The sequence below is a fragment of the Macaca mulatta genome, chromosome 7 (genome assembly GCF_049350105.2).
Source record: "Macaca mulatta isolate MMU2019108-1 chromosome 7, T2T-MMU8v2.0, whole genome shotgun sequence".
Taxonomy (NCBI): Eukaryota; Metazoa; Chordata; class Mammalia; order Primates; family Cercopithecidae; genus Macaca; species Macaca mulatta.
In genome coordinates, this window is record NC_133412.1 from 178303585 (window position 1) to 178318821 (window position 15237).

Genomic DNA, 15237 nt, shown 5'->3' on the forward strand with positions numbered 1-15237 from the left:
TACCAACGTGTGAGCAGGCCAAGCCAAGAGGGTGGAGAAGCCCTGGGTAGGGCAGGAAAAGATGGGCAGGGCTGGGGTCATGCCCACTCTTCCTCCCAAATTTCCTTCTCTCTCCTTCCTCTGCTTCCACCTTCCCCAGCCCAGGACCTCTGGTCAGATGCCTGGTTGCTCCCTCCAGGCATGTTTTGCCATCCGCTTACTTTGACACCGGGAGCTCTCTCTTTCAAACCCTCATCGGAGCAGATCTCAGCCAGCATCAACTCACATTATCCTTGGGAAGAAATCCAGGCACCCGATCACCTGGCTGTAGGTCCCTCCCCGGCCTCTTCCTCAACCTAGCAATCCAAGCTCCCGCCGGAAGGTCTTTCCTGGGAGCCAACTCGGAGTGCTCATTGCCCTGCCCTCTCCCCAGGCAAGTGAGTTTCCACCAGGTGCTTGGGCTGGGGCTCCTGCCATACTCAAGGGCGCGTCTAACCCCCTCTGAACTCACAATCCCGCCCCAGGGTCCGGCACAAGGGCTCTGCTGGGGCTGAGATCCGTGAAGGCAGATGCGGAGAGGCGCCGCTGGATTGCGAGCAGGCCCAGGTGCGGGGCCGGGTGGGGGCTGTCGCAGCCGGGAATGCCCAGCTGCTCCAGCTGCCCACAGGACAAAGCCCGGGGTTCCCCGGCCGGGCGCACGCCTTCCACATTCCCCCTCATCTCCACGCCTTCGCTCACAGCGTTCCCCAACACCTGGAAGGCAGGAATGCCCTGCGGGCACACTGCCCCGCCCCCACGTTGATCCCTTCCCCCCACTTGGCTCCTGGGACACCGGATACGCCTATTGTGGCGCCCGACAAGGAGCAAGCAGTCCGCCGGAACTTACCCCAGGAACCCCGGGCGCCTCCGGAGTTCCCAGCCCCAGCCCCACCCCTCGGTCAGGCCCACTGTGGGTGTCCAGGTAAGACGGCGTTGATGTCCACCACCCTCGCACCCAGCTCAGCCCAGAGCGCCCGGGGTCGGAGGTGGAGCTGTCGGACACACGCCCAGTCTGGCCAGGCTCGGGAGGGAAAATCCGGGTGCGGCCTCTGGGACTCACCCTGACTCCTTCACCGTCCGCTCCTCTTTGGGGCTACCGGGGCCAAAGGTTGGGGACTCGGGGCGCGGCTGGAGCCTACAGCTCCCGGAGCGTAGTTAAGCGTTAACCCACTGGCCCTGGGCCAGGGCGCACGGGCTGCTGTGGGCACCCGGTTCCGCCAGTCGAGCTGGGGCCTGACCTGCAGGCGAAGCGGGGGGCGGGGCCGAGACCGGAGGGAATGGGGTCTGCGCCGGGTGCGAGACGAGCCGGGGAGGCCAGCGGAGCCTGGGCGGTGGGGGAAGGTGGGCCTGGGGCAGGGGCGGGGTGGGGGCCTGCCGAGCCTCTGCCGACCGGGCCACGCGCGGGGCTGCCGGGACGCGCTCACCTGGCGACTGCGGACCCGCCCTAACCTGGTTTCAGTCGGGGCGGGGCGGGGCGCGGCGCGGAGCGGCGGGGGCGGGGCGGGCGGGGGCGTGCCCGGGGCGGGGCGTTCCGGGGGCGGGGCTGGGCGTCCCGCAGACGTCAGGGACCCGCGCGCGAGGCCGCTGGCGGCCGCTCTGCCGTGGGCTCGGCCAGGGCTGCCGCGAGCGTGCGGGCCTCGCCGGGCATGTCCTAGGCGGCGGCCCCGCCCAGCGCTCGGCCGGGCGGGCCGGGACCGAGCCGGGCCGAGCCGGGGACCGAGCCGGGGACCAAGCCGGGGACTAAGCCGGGGACTGAGGCGAGCCGGAGACCGAGCCCGAACCTCAGGTAGGACGCGCTGGCCCAGCGCTGGCCGCGACCCGGGCCTCCCATCACCCGCACCTGCACGCCTGTGGGGCCTCACGGGGCGCGGGATCCCGGCCCAGGCCGGACAAAGGCGCGGGGGTGGGGGGCCGCCCGGCGCACCTGGTCAGACGGGTCCCCGCCGCCGCGGAGGCGGCCCTGGTCTGCGCCAGGCCGGGAGGAGCCGCCCCACGCGCGTCTACGCGACCCGGCCGGGTACGTGTCTACGCGGCCTGCGGAGGAGCCGGCAAGCCTGGGCGCCCGGGTCCCCGCCCCGGCACCGGCTCGGCCATGGCCGCCCCCGGAGAGCGCTGATTCAGAAGGCGCCGCTCCCTCCCCCGCCGGGCCCGGCCGCCTCCCTCCTGGCCTGGTCTCTCCTCCCGCGGTCCCTCCCTCCGTCTTCCTCCTCCTCCCCTCTCTCCTCATTTCCCTTCGCCGCCGTCTCCCCGCTGTCCCTGCCTCTCCCGGCCTGTGCGCTCCTTCCACCGCCGGACTGCCCCGCCCGGCTCGCTGCCCTTCCCTGCCCCTGGGCCCAGCCACCTTTCCCCGCCTTACCTCTGACTGTGGCCCTTCTGGCCGGGGCGGCTGAGGGGGCAAGTTTGGGGCGTTTATTATTCTTCCTCCTAGCAACGATGGCCAGCCCAGCCCCGAGGCAGCCGAAGGCCGTTTTGGAGCGTCGCGGGCTCCCAGGCCTTTTCAGGGTGGGCGGCCGGGGCAGTGGGTGGCCTGGCTCTGGTACAGCGGCATCACCAGGCTCTGGGGCTCGGCTTCACTTTGCCTTAAACAGGGACTGTGGACTCCTCAGGGCGGGCCGCGGCAGGTGATGGCAGAGTGTGAGGCCTAGGAGGGCTGGCTGGGGGCCGGAGCTGCAGTGGTGGGGTGGGCCCTGCCAAATAGAGCACCCTGTGATCCCCCAGCAGCCCTGGGGAGGGTGGGGCTGTAGAGGCCTCCTGGGGGCTTCGCTGTCTGGGGCTGCAGGGGCATGGAAGTCCCACCCCCTTGGCCTCCAGTGCCTGCCTGTCTGGCCCCAGCCTGGGTGCCTGGCTTAGGAAGGGCAGGGCCCCCAGGGTGAGAGGGTCCTGGCTGCCTGGAGCTGCCTTCTCCTGGTGAGGATTTTTCTACATCTTCCCACCTCCCTGCCCAAGGTGAGGGTTTACTATGGGGCACGTGGTCACTTGGGCATTCACACTAGCTGGAGCCCGGTGTTGGTGCTCCCTGCTGCTCACTGAAGGGAGCTGAGATCTGGTGAAGAGCCTCAAAGCTGAAGACCTTGGGTGTGGGCACTGAGCAAAGTAGGGACAGGGAGCCACTCACTCCTCTGCCTGGCACCCTCACGTGGTGTGGCCCTGCCCTCAGGACGCACTCAGCCCGGCAGCCTCTGCTTCTCCTCTGCTCCACTGGGCCCCAGCTGCTGTCATCCCTGTCCTGGGTTATTGTCCTCACTTCTTGACTGGCCTCCTGAGTCAGAGTCCCATGCCCACTCAGGAGCTCTGGGGCCGGCCTCTCAGGTGTGTGACCTGGAGACCCCCATGGAGCCCTTGCTTGGACCCCACCCTTGGCATCTTGCTCAGCTCTCCTTCTCAGGTTTTGAACAAGGGCACCACATTTTCTTTTTGTGCTGGACCCTGCAGTGATGGAGTCAGTGCTGGGCCCTTTAGGGACTTCATCCGCTTGCAGGACTAGCCACAGGACTCCCAGGGGCGTGTGAGGCCCTCCATCCCTCTGCCCTGTCCCTCTGCCCTGGTGGCACCGGCTGTTCCCTCTACCTGGAATGCAGTCCCGCAAGTGTTCATCACTTGCTTCCACCCCTGTCCTGCGGAGCCCCGTAGGCTGCCTCCCAGTGAGCCCCCCTCTGTGTCCTGCCTTTGTGTTCCCTGTATCCCTCTTTGCACTTTCTCATAAGCCATTTCTGTTCTTTGTGCCTGGCCCCTGCTGAAGGGAGCCCGGGGACTCTGAGACTCTGGGTCTTGGTCACAGCTGGCTCAGCCCAGGCTGCCTAGCCCATAGCAGCACTCAAGATGTGCTGGGCAGTGGGGTGGAGTGCCCAGGGCATGTGTGCTCGAATGCTTCGGGTGTGCAGGGTGCACGTTGGCTGGGTATAGGGCTGCCCAGGGTCATCAGCCCTGGCCATTACTCAGGCTGTCCCCTGTTACCCACTAGGCTGCCACAGAGCTCCCTGCCTGCCTACACCAGCCCCTGACCACACCGGCCCCTCAGACCACCTCCTTTTTGTTGATGTTGCTGGGACTATGGGCACCAAAGCCTCTCTTCCCTCTTGGGCACTGAAGGGGCTGCTTGATGCTGTCCTTGCACCATGGCCACCAAGGGACATTTGGCCTCCTCTCGGTGGTAGACATATTGATGACTCAGGGCCCCTGTCTCCAGCTCTGTCCCTGCTGCCCCTCACCCCAGGCCCTGCTTGGGGCTCAGTCTCAGAATGTCCTGCTGAGGGGAGTGGGTCCTCTGGTTCAGTGTGTGTCCTGGGGTGGGTCTGGTGCTGTGGACCTGGCATTGTGGGGACCCTGGTGTCCATGCTGGGTCCTACCCACGAGCTGCTCCTGGTGGGTCACATGGATGTGGGGTCACTTACAGGCAGTGCCGCCAGTGTCCCCATGAACTTCAACCCCTGACACCTGGAAGATAGAAGAGATTAGGTGTGCAGGGGCCTGGAGGATAAGGGAGGGCCAGGCAGCCTTTGCTGGGGATGGACGTGATGGGGAAGGCCAGTCAGGAGGGCAAAGGCCTGGCAGTGGGACTCGGGACCATTCCCAGGGAGGGCGGGTGGCCTGGTGAGGCTGGAGTCCAGCTTCTCCGGAAGCTGCCAGCTTCCCTTAGAGGGACAGGATCTGGGCTGGGCCTTGGATGTGTCCAGGGGGCTAAGGCCCAGGCCAGGGAGCCCCACTCTAACAATCCCTTTTTCCCCAGGGCCAGACGGGCCCAGCCAGCACCAAGATGAGTGCCACGTCCTGGTTCCTGGTGAGCAGCAGCGGCGCCCGCCACCGGCTCCCTCGCGAGCTCATCTTCGTGGGGCGTGAGGAATGTGAGCTCATGCTACAGGTTCGCAGGGGGCGCTTGGGGCCAGGGGGGTAGGGGGTGGGCAGTCCAGTCCCTCTGGGGGCCAGGAAGGTGCCCACCCCACTTGCTGCAGGCCACCCGGTGAGGAGGCTGCCATGCAGCCCAGGCCTGGCCTCTTAACTTGGGTCCCAGATGCACCGAGGGCTCTGGGGCTCCCGTGGGCGCGTGCAGGGGTATGTGTGTGCTCACAGGCTCGAGTCCCTTCCCCGTATGTATCCCTATCTCTGGCAGGAGGGGGCTTAGGCTTTTGTCAGCTTCTTAAAGTTGTTGGGGTCCCTGGAAGCGTGAGTTGGCGTCCTTGTGCAGAGAGGGAGCTGAGGCCTGGCTTTGGAACGTCCTGGAAAGCCGGTCTGTCCATACTCTTGTTGTCTGGGGACCCCACCTACGCTATGAGCGCTGCCTAAGTGGGGGTCCCAACATCTTGGTCCCAGCTGCACCCTGGTGAAGGCTCGTGCCTTTTGGTGGTCCCCAGGCATGAGGGAGCTCTTCTCAGGGCATGAGAGCCTGCTGAGCACCAGCACTGACTATCAGAAGTTTCTCTGACCCTGGTTTGAGGTCTGAGTTTGGCTTCATGGGGCTTATGATCTGGCTGTTTGAGAACAAAGAGCAGGGGTGGTGAGCTAACCCACAGGCCCATCCTGGCCTGATGTCCTTCCTCTGTGAACAAGTTGGACTCCCTATCCTGGCTCACCCCCCAGCGTGGCACGTGGGCCCGTGAGCCAGGTGGATGGCACTGTCCAGTCTAGCCGAGGGGCCTGCAGGTGCAGGGAGCTACCCTGCCCACTCGGGCATTACCTCCTGGATGCAATGTGCTGCTGCCGCACAGGCCCGGGCTGTGCCAGGCTCTGACGAGGTGGGCAGTCCCCAGGCTGTGGTGAGGGGTCCTGGCCATGTGCACATTCGCTGGGGCAGACAGTGTTTGCCTCTACCCAAGGCAGTCCCACCCGATATTGCTCCTTGTGTCCTGCTGTGGTGGGAATGTTTGTGTCCCCTGCAGTTCAGAGGTTGAAGCTTCATTTCCGGCGTGGTAGCTTCAAGAGATGGGGCCTTGGGGAGGTGTCCAGGGCATGAGGCTTTGCCCTTGGGAATGGGATCAGGGACCTTAAAAAGAGGCCGGAGGAAGCTGGCTCACCCCTTCTGCTCAGTGAGGATGCAGCATTCAAGATACCATCCTTGAAGCAGAGACAGGGCCCTCTGCAGACACCAAATCGTCCGGCACCTACATCTCAGGCTTCCAGCCTCCAGAACTGTGAGCGATACATTTCTGTCATTTCCACATTACTCAGGAATTTTGTTACAGCAGCTGGAATGGACTCAGTCCAGACATCCCAGCTTCTCCCCAGGCATCCTCTGATCCTCTTGAATCTGGACCCAGCAGGTCTCTCACCTTATGGTTGATTGTTCCGGCTCTGAAGTTTCTTAATCTGGAACATTCTCTCCCCTTTTTCTCTTTTCTTCATGCCTCTGATAGCTGGAGAGAGTCCGTGGCTGGGGGCAGGAGTCGGCAAATGTTTTCTACAAAGGGCCTGGTAAAGATTTTAGGTTTTGCGGGCCACGAAGTATCCACTGCAGCCCAGCCCTGTGGCCGTGGTGAGGGGCAGCCAGGGAGCGAGCGTGGGTGGCCAAGGTGGGTGTGGCAGCACCTACACTTCATTTACGGATGTTGAAGTATCAATTTCCCATAATTTTCATGTGTCATGAAATAGCCTTTTGATGATTTTCTTTCTTTTTTTATTTTTTTGAGATGGAGTCTCGCTCTGTTGCCCAGGTTGGAGTGGCCGGATCTCAGCTCACGGCAAACTCCGCCTCCCAGGTTCACGCCATTCTCCTGCCTCAGCCTCCCGAGTAGCTGGGACTACAGGCGCCCGCCACCTCGCCCAGCTAGTTTTTTGTATTTTTTAGTAGAGACGGGGTTTCACCGGGTTAGCCAGGATGGTCTTGATCTCCTGACCTTGTGATCCGCCTGTCTCGGCCTCCCAAAGTGCTGGGATTACAGGCGAGAGCGCCACCACGCCCGGCTGATTTTCAGTCATTTAAAAGTGTAAAGGTAATTCTTAGTTCTCAGGCCATCCAAAGACAGGCGGCAGGCTGTAGGCCATGCCCCACATACCCCACTGCTTCACAGGGGCCACTGCTGTATTTGGCGGGTTGCTACCATGGTCCACCTGCAGGGGTGGCATCAGTGATAGCTGCGCTGCTCTACCTAGGGTGGCCAGGAGGGCTTTTCAGAGGCGGTGGCACTTTGGAGCCTCTGGAAGAAGCCAGAGCCAGCCTGCAGGCAGGGGACTGGTGTGGGTGCTCTTCCTGCCCACCCCCTGCACCACGCCTGCTCTGCCTGCTTCTCCCTGGGGTGGAGGAAAGGTGCTGGGGCAGGGTGCTCAGGGTGAGTTTGGGGTCCGATTCCAAGTTTCTGCACCTCTCAGTGGAGCCCTGAGCAGGTCGGGAGCGTTGGGGGCTTCCCAGCTCTCCTCCGTGGCTGCCCCTGGCCTGGGTGGGGCATGAGGTGGGTGGCCCTTGCTGTTATGGGTGGTGTGGCCATTGTAAGATATCTCCATGGGGAAACTGAGGCTTAGGGAGGCCTTGCAGGTGTGGCGAGTGTGGGAAGGCTGTCTGCCTCCCGGTGTCCCTGCAGCGGCCTCCAACCTGCCCACCTCTGCCCCCTGCCGGCCCTGTTACCCCTCACTCCCTGTGCAGCTGCGCTAGAGGCTTCTCACCCCCGCCCTATAGCCCCATGTCCGGCCCCTTGGCCCCTCTGTTGCCCCCCACCTCAGGATGTTTGCACCTGCCGCCCCTCCCTGCAGCAACTTCCTTGGCACCTGCGTCAGGACCCCCGCCCTCTCAGCTCATGCTCAGGGGCCTCAGCGGCCCTTTCTGAATGCTGCTGCTTCTGCGAGGCTCTGTCCACTTCTGCTCAGACGTCCACCCCCTGCCTGGAGCCTGCCCTGTCCTCAGCTTCCAGCCTCCTACTGGATATGGCTCCTGCTGCACTGGGGCCTCTCAGAGGCATCCCAAGCTCGGTGGCTGAACCAAACCTGTCACCCTCCGTCCCTTCCACCTGGGTCTCTGCCAGGGTCCCCTTCCCTCCATCCAGTGCCACCACCACCTCAAGCACAGACAGGAATGCAGGCCTCCACCAGACCCAACCTCTCCCCACACCTGCCCTGGCTCTCCGGACCTGGCTCACACCCACCTTCCTGCCCTGGAACCTCCACACCCTGTCCCAGCTCCCCCTCCACAGTCCTTGCTTTCAGCACCACATCTTTCCACTGGGCAGGGTGCCAAGCAGAGACCCTGCCCCCCCTTGGTGTCCACTGCAGGGGGGCCAGCAAGGTGTCCAGGGTCCAGTCCTGTGTAAAGAAGGTGGTGCTGGGAACTGAGCGGTCAGCAGACACCTGCCTATGTTGTACTGGGGCTAGGGGGATGGGACGTGGAGGGGAGACAAACAGAGTGGCGGCCCCGAGGCCTGGGCTTTCACTAGGCAAGAGGGACGGTAGCTTGAACCGCAGCGGGCAGACTGGTGGGGGAGTCGTGTTCCGGGCAGAGCTGCCACCCACATGCTGTCCCATGGACTACGCTTTCCAGGGCCCTGCCTTTGCTCCTCACAGCGTCCTTGTGCCCAGTGCAAGCCTAGCACAGAGCTGGTTCCCAGCGAACAGACGTTAAATGATGCAGGAACGTGGACCCAGGCAGGACTTCCTGCTGTGGCTATCGCTCCTGTGGTGGCCCAGGCTGTGGTACAGGGTGTGCAGTGTGTGTGTGCATGTGTAAGTGTACATGTGCGTGTCTGTAGGTACACACATCTGTGTGTGTGTGTTCTGTGCGTGTGTGTGCTGCATGTCTGTGGGGAGGTGTCCTCTGTGAGCGTGTGTGACAGCCGGGATTTGCACTCTTGCATGCTGACCCAGAGACCACAGCCTAAGCAGGCCCTGGCCGTCTGTGCCCAGCACATCCAGCCAGTTTGCTGTGGGTGCCTGTGGCTGCCAATGGGAAACGCGGGTGAGCTGGCAAGAGGGTGTGCCCAGAGCCCTGGCTGCTGCCACTGCCACTCAGCACAGCTTGGCCAGGCTGTTGCCACAGAGGGCGTCAGACGTGAGCTTTGGAAACATCTTTATTTTAAAGTGAGTGCACGTTATTAGACACTTTCCCCAAAATCCATGTGTTTGGGGCGTCTTCCAGCCACGTCCCACATCTGTGTTTGCCTGGCTGTTTCTGCACCGAGTTCCTTCCACAGGCCCCGGTTTCTGTTGTTTTAAGTCTTGAGCCCTGGGCCGGGGGTCACTTCTCATGGGTGGCTGCAGGCTTGGCCAAGTGAGGGGCTGCTTCTGGCTGAAGAGGGGAGTTTCTGGAAGGGGGTTCACCATGTGTCTCCAGCGCTTCCTGCAGTCTGGGGAGGGGCTTGGCAGGAGCAGGTCTGGTGAGAAAGCCCTGGCTGTGGGGGTAGGCTCAGCCCTGGGAGCGGGCAGGGCAGCTGGGCTGTGGGTGTTAACAGGACCCTGTGCTGCGTCAAAGGAGCCAGAAGCTGGTGTGAGGCTGGGTGGGGTGGGGAAGGTTGGTGCAGGGAGGGGAGGGGACCTGGACTGAAGGTGAGGCCTGGGCAAGGATGTGATATGCCCAGAGCTGGCGGAGTCATCTGCCTGAAGCCTGACTGTGGCCTGGGTGGGGTAAGGAAGGTTTGGAGAGGCCTTGGGGCCTGCAGGAAAAGGGGACTGTGGAGAAGGAGGCTGACTGAGGGCTGCCAAGAGGAAGACCTGCGTTGCTGGCGCCTGTGGTAGAGAGGGGCTTAGTGGTGAGCCCCCCAGGGAAGGCCCGGGGCAGGTGGGGCTCAGAGGGCCTGGAAGGTGTCCAGCAGGAGGCCTCGAGGCCCAGGGGGTCTGAGGCTAGGGGAGCAGCGGGGAGGTGTCCAGGCTGGAAACCCCTCCAGGGGGTCACTCCTCAGCAGAGATGACATCCAAGTCACCCACCCCCAGCCACCTCAGCCCCTTCCAGAGGGGACAGGGGCAGTAGCTCCCTCCTTTATGCCCCTTCTGGACCCCGTCCCCTCGGGAGGTCTCAAGCTGCCAGGGAGGGGCTGAGCCCAGCCCCAGGCCTCAGTGCTTCCTTTCTTCAAGACAGCAGCAGCTCCCTCTGGCACCGTGGAGCCCATGTGTTGGGCGGGCTGAGGTGGGGCTGCTGCCCTGTGCACAGGACAGGGTTCAGGAGGAGGTGAGCCCGAACCCCCTGAGGGAGATCCAGGCTTCTAGCTTCCAGGCTGCACTCTCAGGCAGGAATCCTGGGCCTGGCCGTCAGGGCTGCCGACGGGGCAGTTAGTGGCCTGAGGTGTCTCCAGCCATGCTGGAGTTGGGGAGGGGCTCTCAGGACGGGCATCTTGGAGGAGGCGAGTGCTGGGGATCGCCTGTGTCTGGAGGCCTCGGTGACAGGTGGGAAGCCCAATGGAGGAGGCGATGTCTGGCCTCACCCCCCCGGTCAGGATCCTCCCCCATCCCCTCTGGCAGAGACTGCTGCTGGGGTGGCCAGGAGCCATGCAGCTGTGGGTGCCACCTTCGGAGGAGGAATTTGAACAGGGTGGACCTGGAGGTGGGTGGTGGCTGTCAAGGTCAGACCCACTCTACCAGAGACCTGTGGCTTTGGCTGGCAGGTGAGCTGGCACCAGGAGCCCCACCAGGATCCGCCTTCCCAGGGAGGGCATGTGGGGCAGGTGGAGCTGCTCACCTGGTTCCCGGGAAAGCATGGGCCATGTCCAGGCAGGCAGCTCAGGGATGGCTGCACCCAGGACCCTACTCTCCCCTTTAAACCCCCCTGGCATCCCTGCCTACTTCCTCGGGGGACCCAGGGTCCTGACAGGAGGTGTGGGCCCCGTCTACCCCACTCGCCACCCTCTACTGCAGTCCCCCGCTCAGTCCTCCTCCACTGCAGTATGTCCCTAGTCCTCCACTGCAGTCCTCCCCCTGGTCCTCCACTGCCATCCCCCCCAACCCCACCCCCGGTCCTCCGCTGCAGTCACCGTCCCTGGTCCTCCACTGCAGTCTTCCCCTGGTCCTCCACTGCAGTCCTCCGCCAGTCCTCTACTGCAGTCCCCCCCAACCCCTCCGCACCCGGTCCTCCACTGCAGTCCCCCCCAACTCCTCCGCACCCGGTCCTCCACTGTAGTCCTCCCCTGGTCCTCCACTGCAGTCCTCCACCAGTCCTCCACTGCAGTCCCCCCCAACCCATCCACACCCGGTCCACCACTGGAGTCCCCCCCAACCCCTCCGCACCCGGTCCTCCACAGCAGCGCCACCACCGTGGCTTGAGCCAGGCACCCAGGGCTTCTGAGTGCCCATTTTTACTCCTGGGTGGCAGTGGCACTAGCGTGAGGCTGGCTCTTAGGGCTGCTGGCCACCACCAGCCCCATCCTGCTGCAGCTTCCCTGCCCTGGCGCCTCTGCGGAGGCCACAGTCAAGCTGGGCCATCAGAGCCTGTGCCCCCAGCTAGCCCCTGCTGTGCGATCTCCTCTCTGAGTGAGGAAGGAGGCCCTGCCCTGAGGGCTTCTAGCCCTTGCTGGGGGAGGCCCCACACCAGTGTTTCAGGACAGTGCCCAGTGGTGGGGCAGTGATGGCCAGCTGCCAGGGTGGCCTGAACATGGCAGACTGAGAGTGACCAGCCTGAGGGGTGGGAGCACCAAGGGTGTGGACACTGGCTGAGAGTTGTGTGTGTCCCTGTGGGGCTGGGCCAGGAGTGGGGGAGGGCTCCCTGAGACAACCCCCCTCAGTGCCAGCCTGGCTGCTGCCACCTGACCTTGGGAGGGAACAGTATGTGCCAGATGACCAGAGGGCTCCCACCACTCCCACGGCCCAACGGGGAGCAGCACTGGGGAGGGCGGTCATTGGGGGAGGCCTGGGGTGGCAGCAGAGGGTGGGGACATGGCCCTGGCATCTTGGTGAATCATGCTCTGGAGACGGGGTGGGCACACCTCTGTGGTCAGAGGCCTGGGGGCCACTGCTGGTGTTGTGCTGGGGGCAGGGGTTGGGGCAGGGGATGGGACAGGGGTGCCTCTGCCTCTTGGGTGTCACCTCCTTGCCTGGAGCACCTGAGGGCCGACTGTGTGTCTCCCCAGTCCCGCAGTGTGGACAAGCAGCATGCCGTCATCAACTACGACCAGGACAGGGACGAGCACTGGGTGAAGGACCTGGGAAGCCTCAATGGGGTGAGTGAGAGGCCCTGGCCTGGCCTTTTAACAGCCCTACCCTTCAGCCCTGGCCCCTCCCTCTCAGCTCTGGCTCCTCCCCCAGTCATGGCCACTCCCTCTCAGTCCTGACCCCTCCCTCTCAGCTCTGGCTCCTCCCCCAGCCCTGGCCCGTCTGTCTCAGCCCTGTCCCCTCTCTGCCTGCTCTGGCCCCTCCCCCAGCCCTGGCCCTTCCCTCTCAGCCCTGGCCCCTCCCCCAGCCCTGGCTCCTCCCTCTCAGCCCTGGCCCCTCCTCCAGCCCTGGCCCCTCTCCAAAATCTGGCCCCTCTCCCAGATCGGGCCCCACCCCCACCTGCAGAGGCCCCCAGGCCTCCCCAGAAGTTTCCCCCTGGCGGGGACTCAGGCCCCCCAAGGGTCAGGCTGCTCTCACAGGGAGAGTGGGCCCTGCAGATGGGGAGGGAAGCACTGGGCTGGGAAATGGGGCCCCTGAGATGGAAGGAGCTATGCTTGGGTACCCAGTCTGGGTATAGGTGGGGCCATGTGATCCTTTCTTCTGTAAGTTGGGGGTGGCAGGGGCAGGAAGGTAACCAGGAGGGAACCCCTGGCTGCAAGAGCAGGGTGGGGGTCAGGTGAAAGGAATGGGATATGGGGTAGAAGTAGGCAGGAAGGATGGAGGCCCCTCTCTGTGGGGCGTGTATCTGTCCCCAAGGTCACTGTCTGGATGTCTCTGTCTGTTGCTGAGCTTGGCGGACTCCAACGTGTCCTGGGAGGTTTTTTTTTTACTGCGCTCTGCAGTCCTGAGCTGGGGGGCCCTAGCAGCCCCTCAGCAGCCCCTCAAGGAGCTCCGGCCAGGGGGTCTCAGGCTGCTGCGGTCTGTCCTGAGCTCCCTCCTCCCGCAGCATGCCTGTCTGATGAAGTGGCTGTCCTTGAATGACTGCCCAGCAGTGGCCACTCCTCTGCCTGTGTGGGCTGCGTCACCTGCATGGGCTTTGAGAGGGTCCCCGGGGCTGTTGGCCCGGGTTGCATGGCACCGGCCTGGTCCGTGCTCCTGGACCCTGCATGGCTGGCTACCTCTGAGGCCTGTGATGCCCACAGACCTGCCTCCCACCTGCTTGTGGGACTGGCGCATCGACACCCCTGCCAGCAGGCAGCCTGGAGGGGGGCGTCAGACCCTTGGCTAAGGGGCACCACAGGGCAGGCCTGCCTCTTCCGTTCCCAAGGGCATTATAGGGCCAAGGTGGGAGCTGGGGCCACGGCGAGGCTGTGTGGGAGGAAGCATCTCTTGGAGTCCACTTCACAAAGATGCTCAAAGACTTCCGTTCTGGAGGGTTCCATCACGGTCCCTGCAGTGGTGGGTGGGCCCCAGTGCCTGGGTGCCCTGGCTGGTGGCTGTGGAATTTATGGTGGAGAGGGGCTTAGTGGTGAGCCCTCCAGGGAAGGCCCGGGGCAGGTGGGGCTCAGAGGGCCTGGAAAGTGTCCAGCAGGAGGCATCGAGGCCCAGGGGGTCTGAGGCTAGGGGAGCAGCGGGGAGGTGTCCAGGCTGGAAACCCCTCCAGGGGGTCACTCCTCAGCAGAGATGACATCCAAGTCACCCGCCCCCAGCCACCTCAGCCCCTTCCAGAGGGAACAGGGGCAGTAGCTCCCTCCTTTATGCCCCTTCTGGACCCCATCCCCTCGGGAGGTCTCATGTTGCCAGGGAGGGGCTGAGCCCGGCCCCAGGCCTCAGTGCTTCCTTTCTTCAAGACAGCAGCAGCTCCCTCTGGCACCGTGGAGCCCATGTGTTGGGTGGGCTGAGGTGGGGCTGCTGCCCTGTGCACAGGACAGGGTTCAGGAGGAGGTGAGCCCGAACCCCCTGAGGGAGATCCAGGCTTCTAGCTTCCCGGCTGCACTCTCAGGCAGGAATCCTGGGGCCTGGCCCTCAGGGCTGCCGATGGGGCCGTTAGTGGCCTGAGGTGTCTCCAGCAGCCATCCTAGAGTTGGGGAGGGGGTTTCAGGATGGGCTTCTGCACAGGCCATCACTCACCGTGGGCGCCAGAGCGTTGGTGCCCCCACGGCCCTGCCCACAGCCACCCACCCACTCCGCCCCACCACCCTGCCACCTGTTTTCCTGCAGACATTTGTGAATGACATGCGCATCCCGGACCAGAAGTACGTCACGCTGAAGCTCAATGACGTCATCCGCTTCGGCTACGATATCCTGCCCCTGAGTGCCCCTCCTCCTGGGCTTCTCCTCAGTCCCCAGGGCCATGGTCGCTCTGTTACTCCAGAAGCAGGGCTGTCACCGCTCAGGCCGCTGGGTTACAGAGCATGGAGGATGGCCCTAGGGCTGGGCTCCCCCTGCTGACGGGGCACCCCAGGGAATACTAGTCCCTGCAGCCCGGCCCCCCGTGGCCACCCTGGCCACCAGCACCTGCTGCTTGCTCACCCACCCAGCCTGAGGTCATGTGGGGTCTGGGGAACTGGTGACCACTCCCTGGGGCCCCGAGTCCTGGCCCGACCTTGGGACTGTCTGAGCAAATGGGTGGGCATGGCTGTGCCTCCCCGGGAAGAAAGAGGCCCCTCCTCTGCCTGCCTCGATGGGCCCTTGAGCTGGCACACCTGTTGCTGGGCGTGGACTTCCGCGCTGGGCTCCTGGCTCTTCTGCTGCGTGTTCGCCTTAACATGTGTCCACATTCCAACATGTATGTGCTGGAGCGTGTGCAGCACCGAGTCCCGGAGGAGGCGCTCAAGGTTAGTGCTGGCCGAGCCTGGGGGACTCAGCCACGAGGGCTCAGCCCCCCATCCTCCCTACCCTGCTCCCACTGCCATCTCCCCAGCAAACACTCCCCAGGCCTTTGGGGCACCCCGTTCAGGCTGTGGGTGCCATGAGTCAGGCCAGCCTGTCCTGCCCTGCCAGATGGCCCAGTCTGGCAGGTGGGAAGGTAGTCATTACCCCCAGCCTGCTGCAGTGACAGATGGCGGGGGCACTGGGATGCAGGCGCCACTGTTGTGGATGCAGCAGGATCAGGGCTCTGGGAGGGGCCTGGGAGGATTCGGGCTGCATGGTCAGCCTGCTGCAGCTCCTGGGCTTTGTGAGCTGCGGCGTTGGGTGCCGGCGGGTTTAGCTCTGGCTTACAGAACAAACGGCTCATCGGGTGAGCTGGGTGGCCAGAGCCCAGGAAGCTGCTGGGATCACCCTGCA

The 15237-nt window shown here is 64.1% G+C and overlaps 1 protein-coding gene across 11 annotated transcripts in view; it reads left to right on the top strand.

Moving 5' to 3' along the window:
- Window positions 1-853: 853 nt before the first annotated feature.
- The window catches only part of CEP170B (centrosomal protein 170B), a 32563-nt gene continuing 18179 nt past the window's right edge, over window positions 854-15237 (top strand). For 8 of the 11 annotated variants that reach the window (XM_077942010.1, XM_077942015.1, XM_077942017.1 and 5 more), the window contains exons 1-5: window positions 1575-1804; window positions 4745-4876; window positions 11988-12077; window positions 14170-14248; window positions 14728-14786. In XM_077942010.1, the coding sequence (XP_077798136.1) occupies window positions 4772-4876; window positions 11988-12077; window positions 14170-14248; window positions 14728-14786 (333 nt within the window). In that variant the 5' untranslated portion in view covers window positions 1575-1804; window positions 4745-4771. Of the gene's footprint in view, window positions 941-1574; window positions 1805-4416; window positions 4474-4744; window positions 4877-11987; window positions 12078-14169; window positions 14249-14727; window positions 14787-15237 lie in introns of those variants that run through there. The other 3 variants (XM_077942011.1, XM_077942013.1, XM_077942020.1) reach the window with 2 other exon arrangements.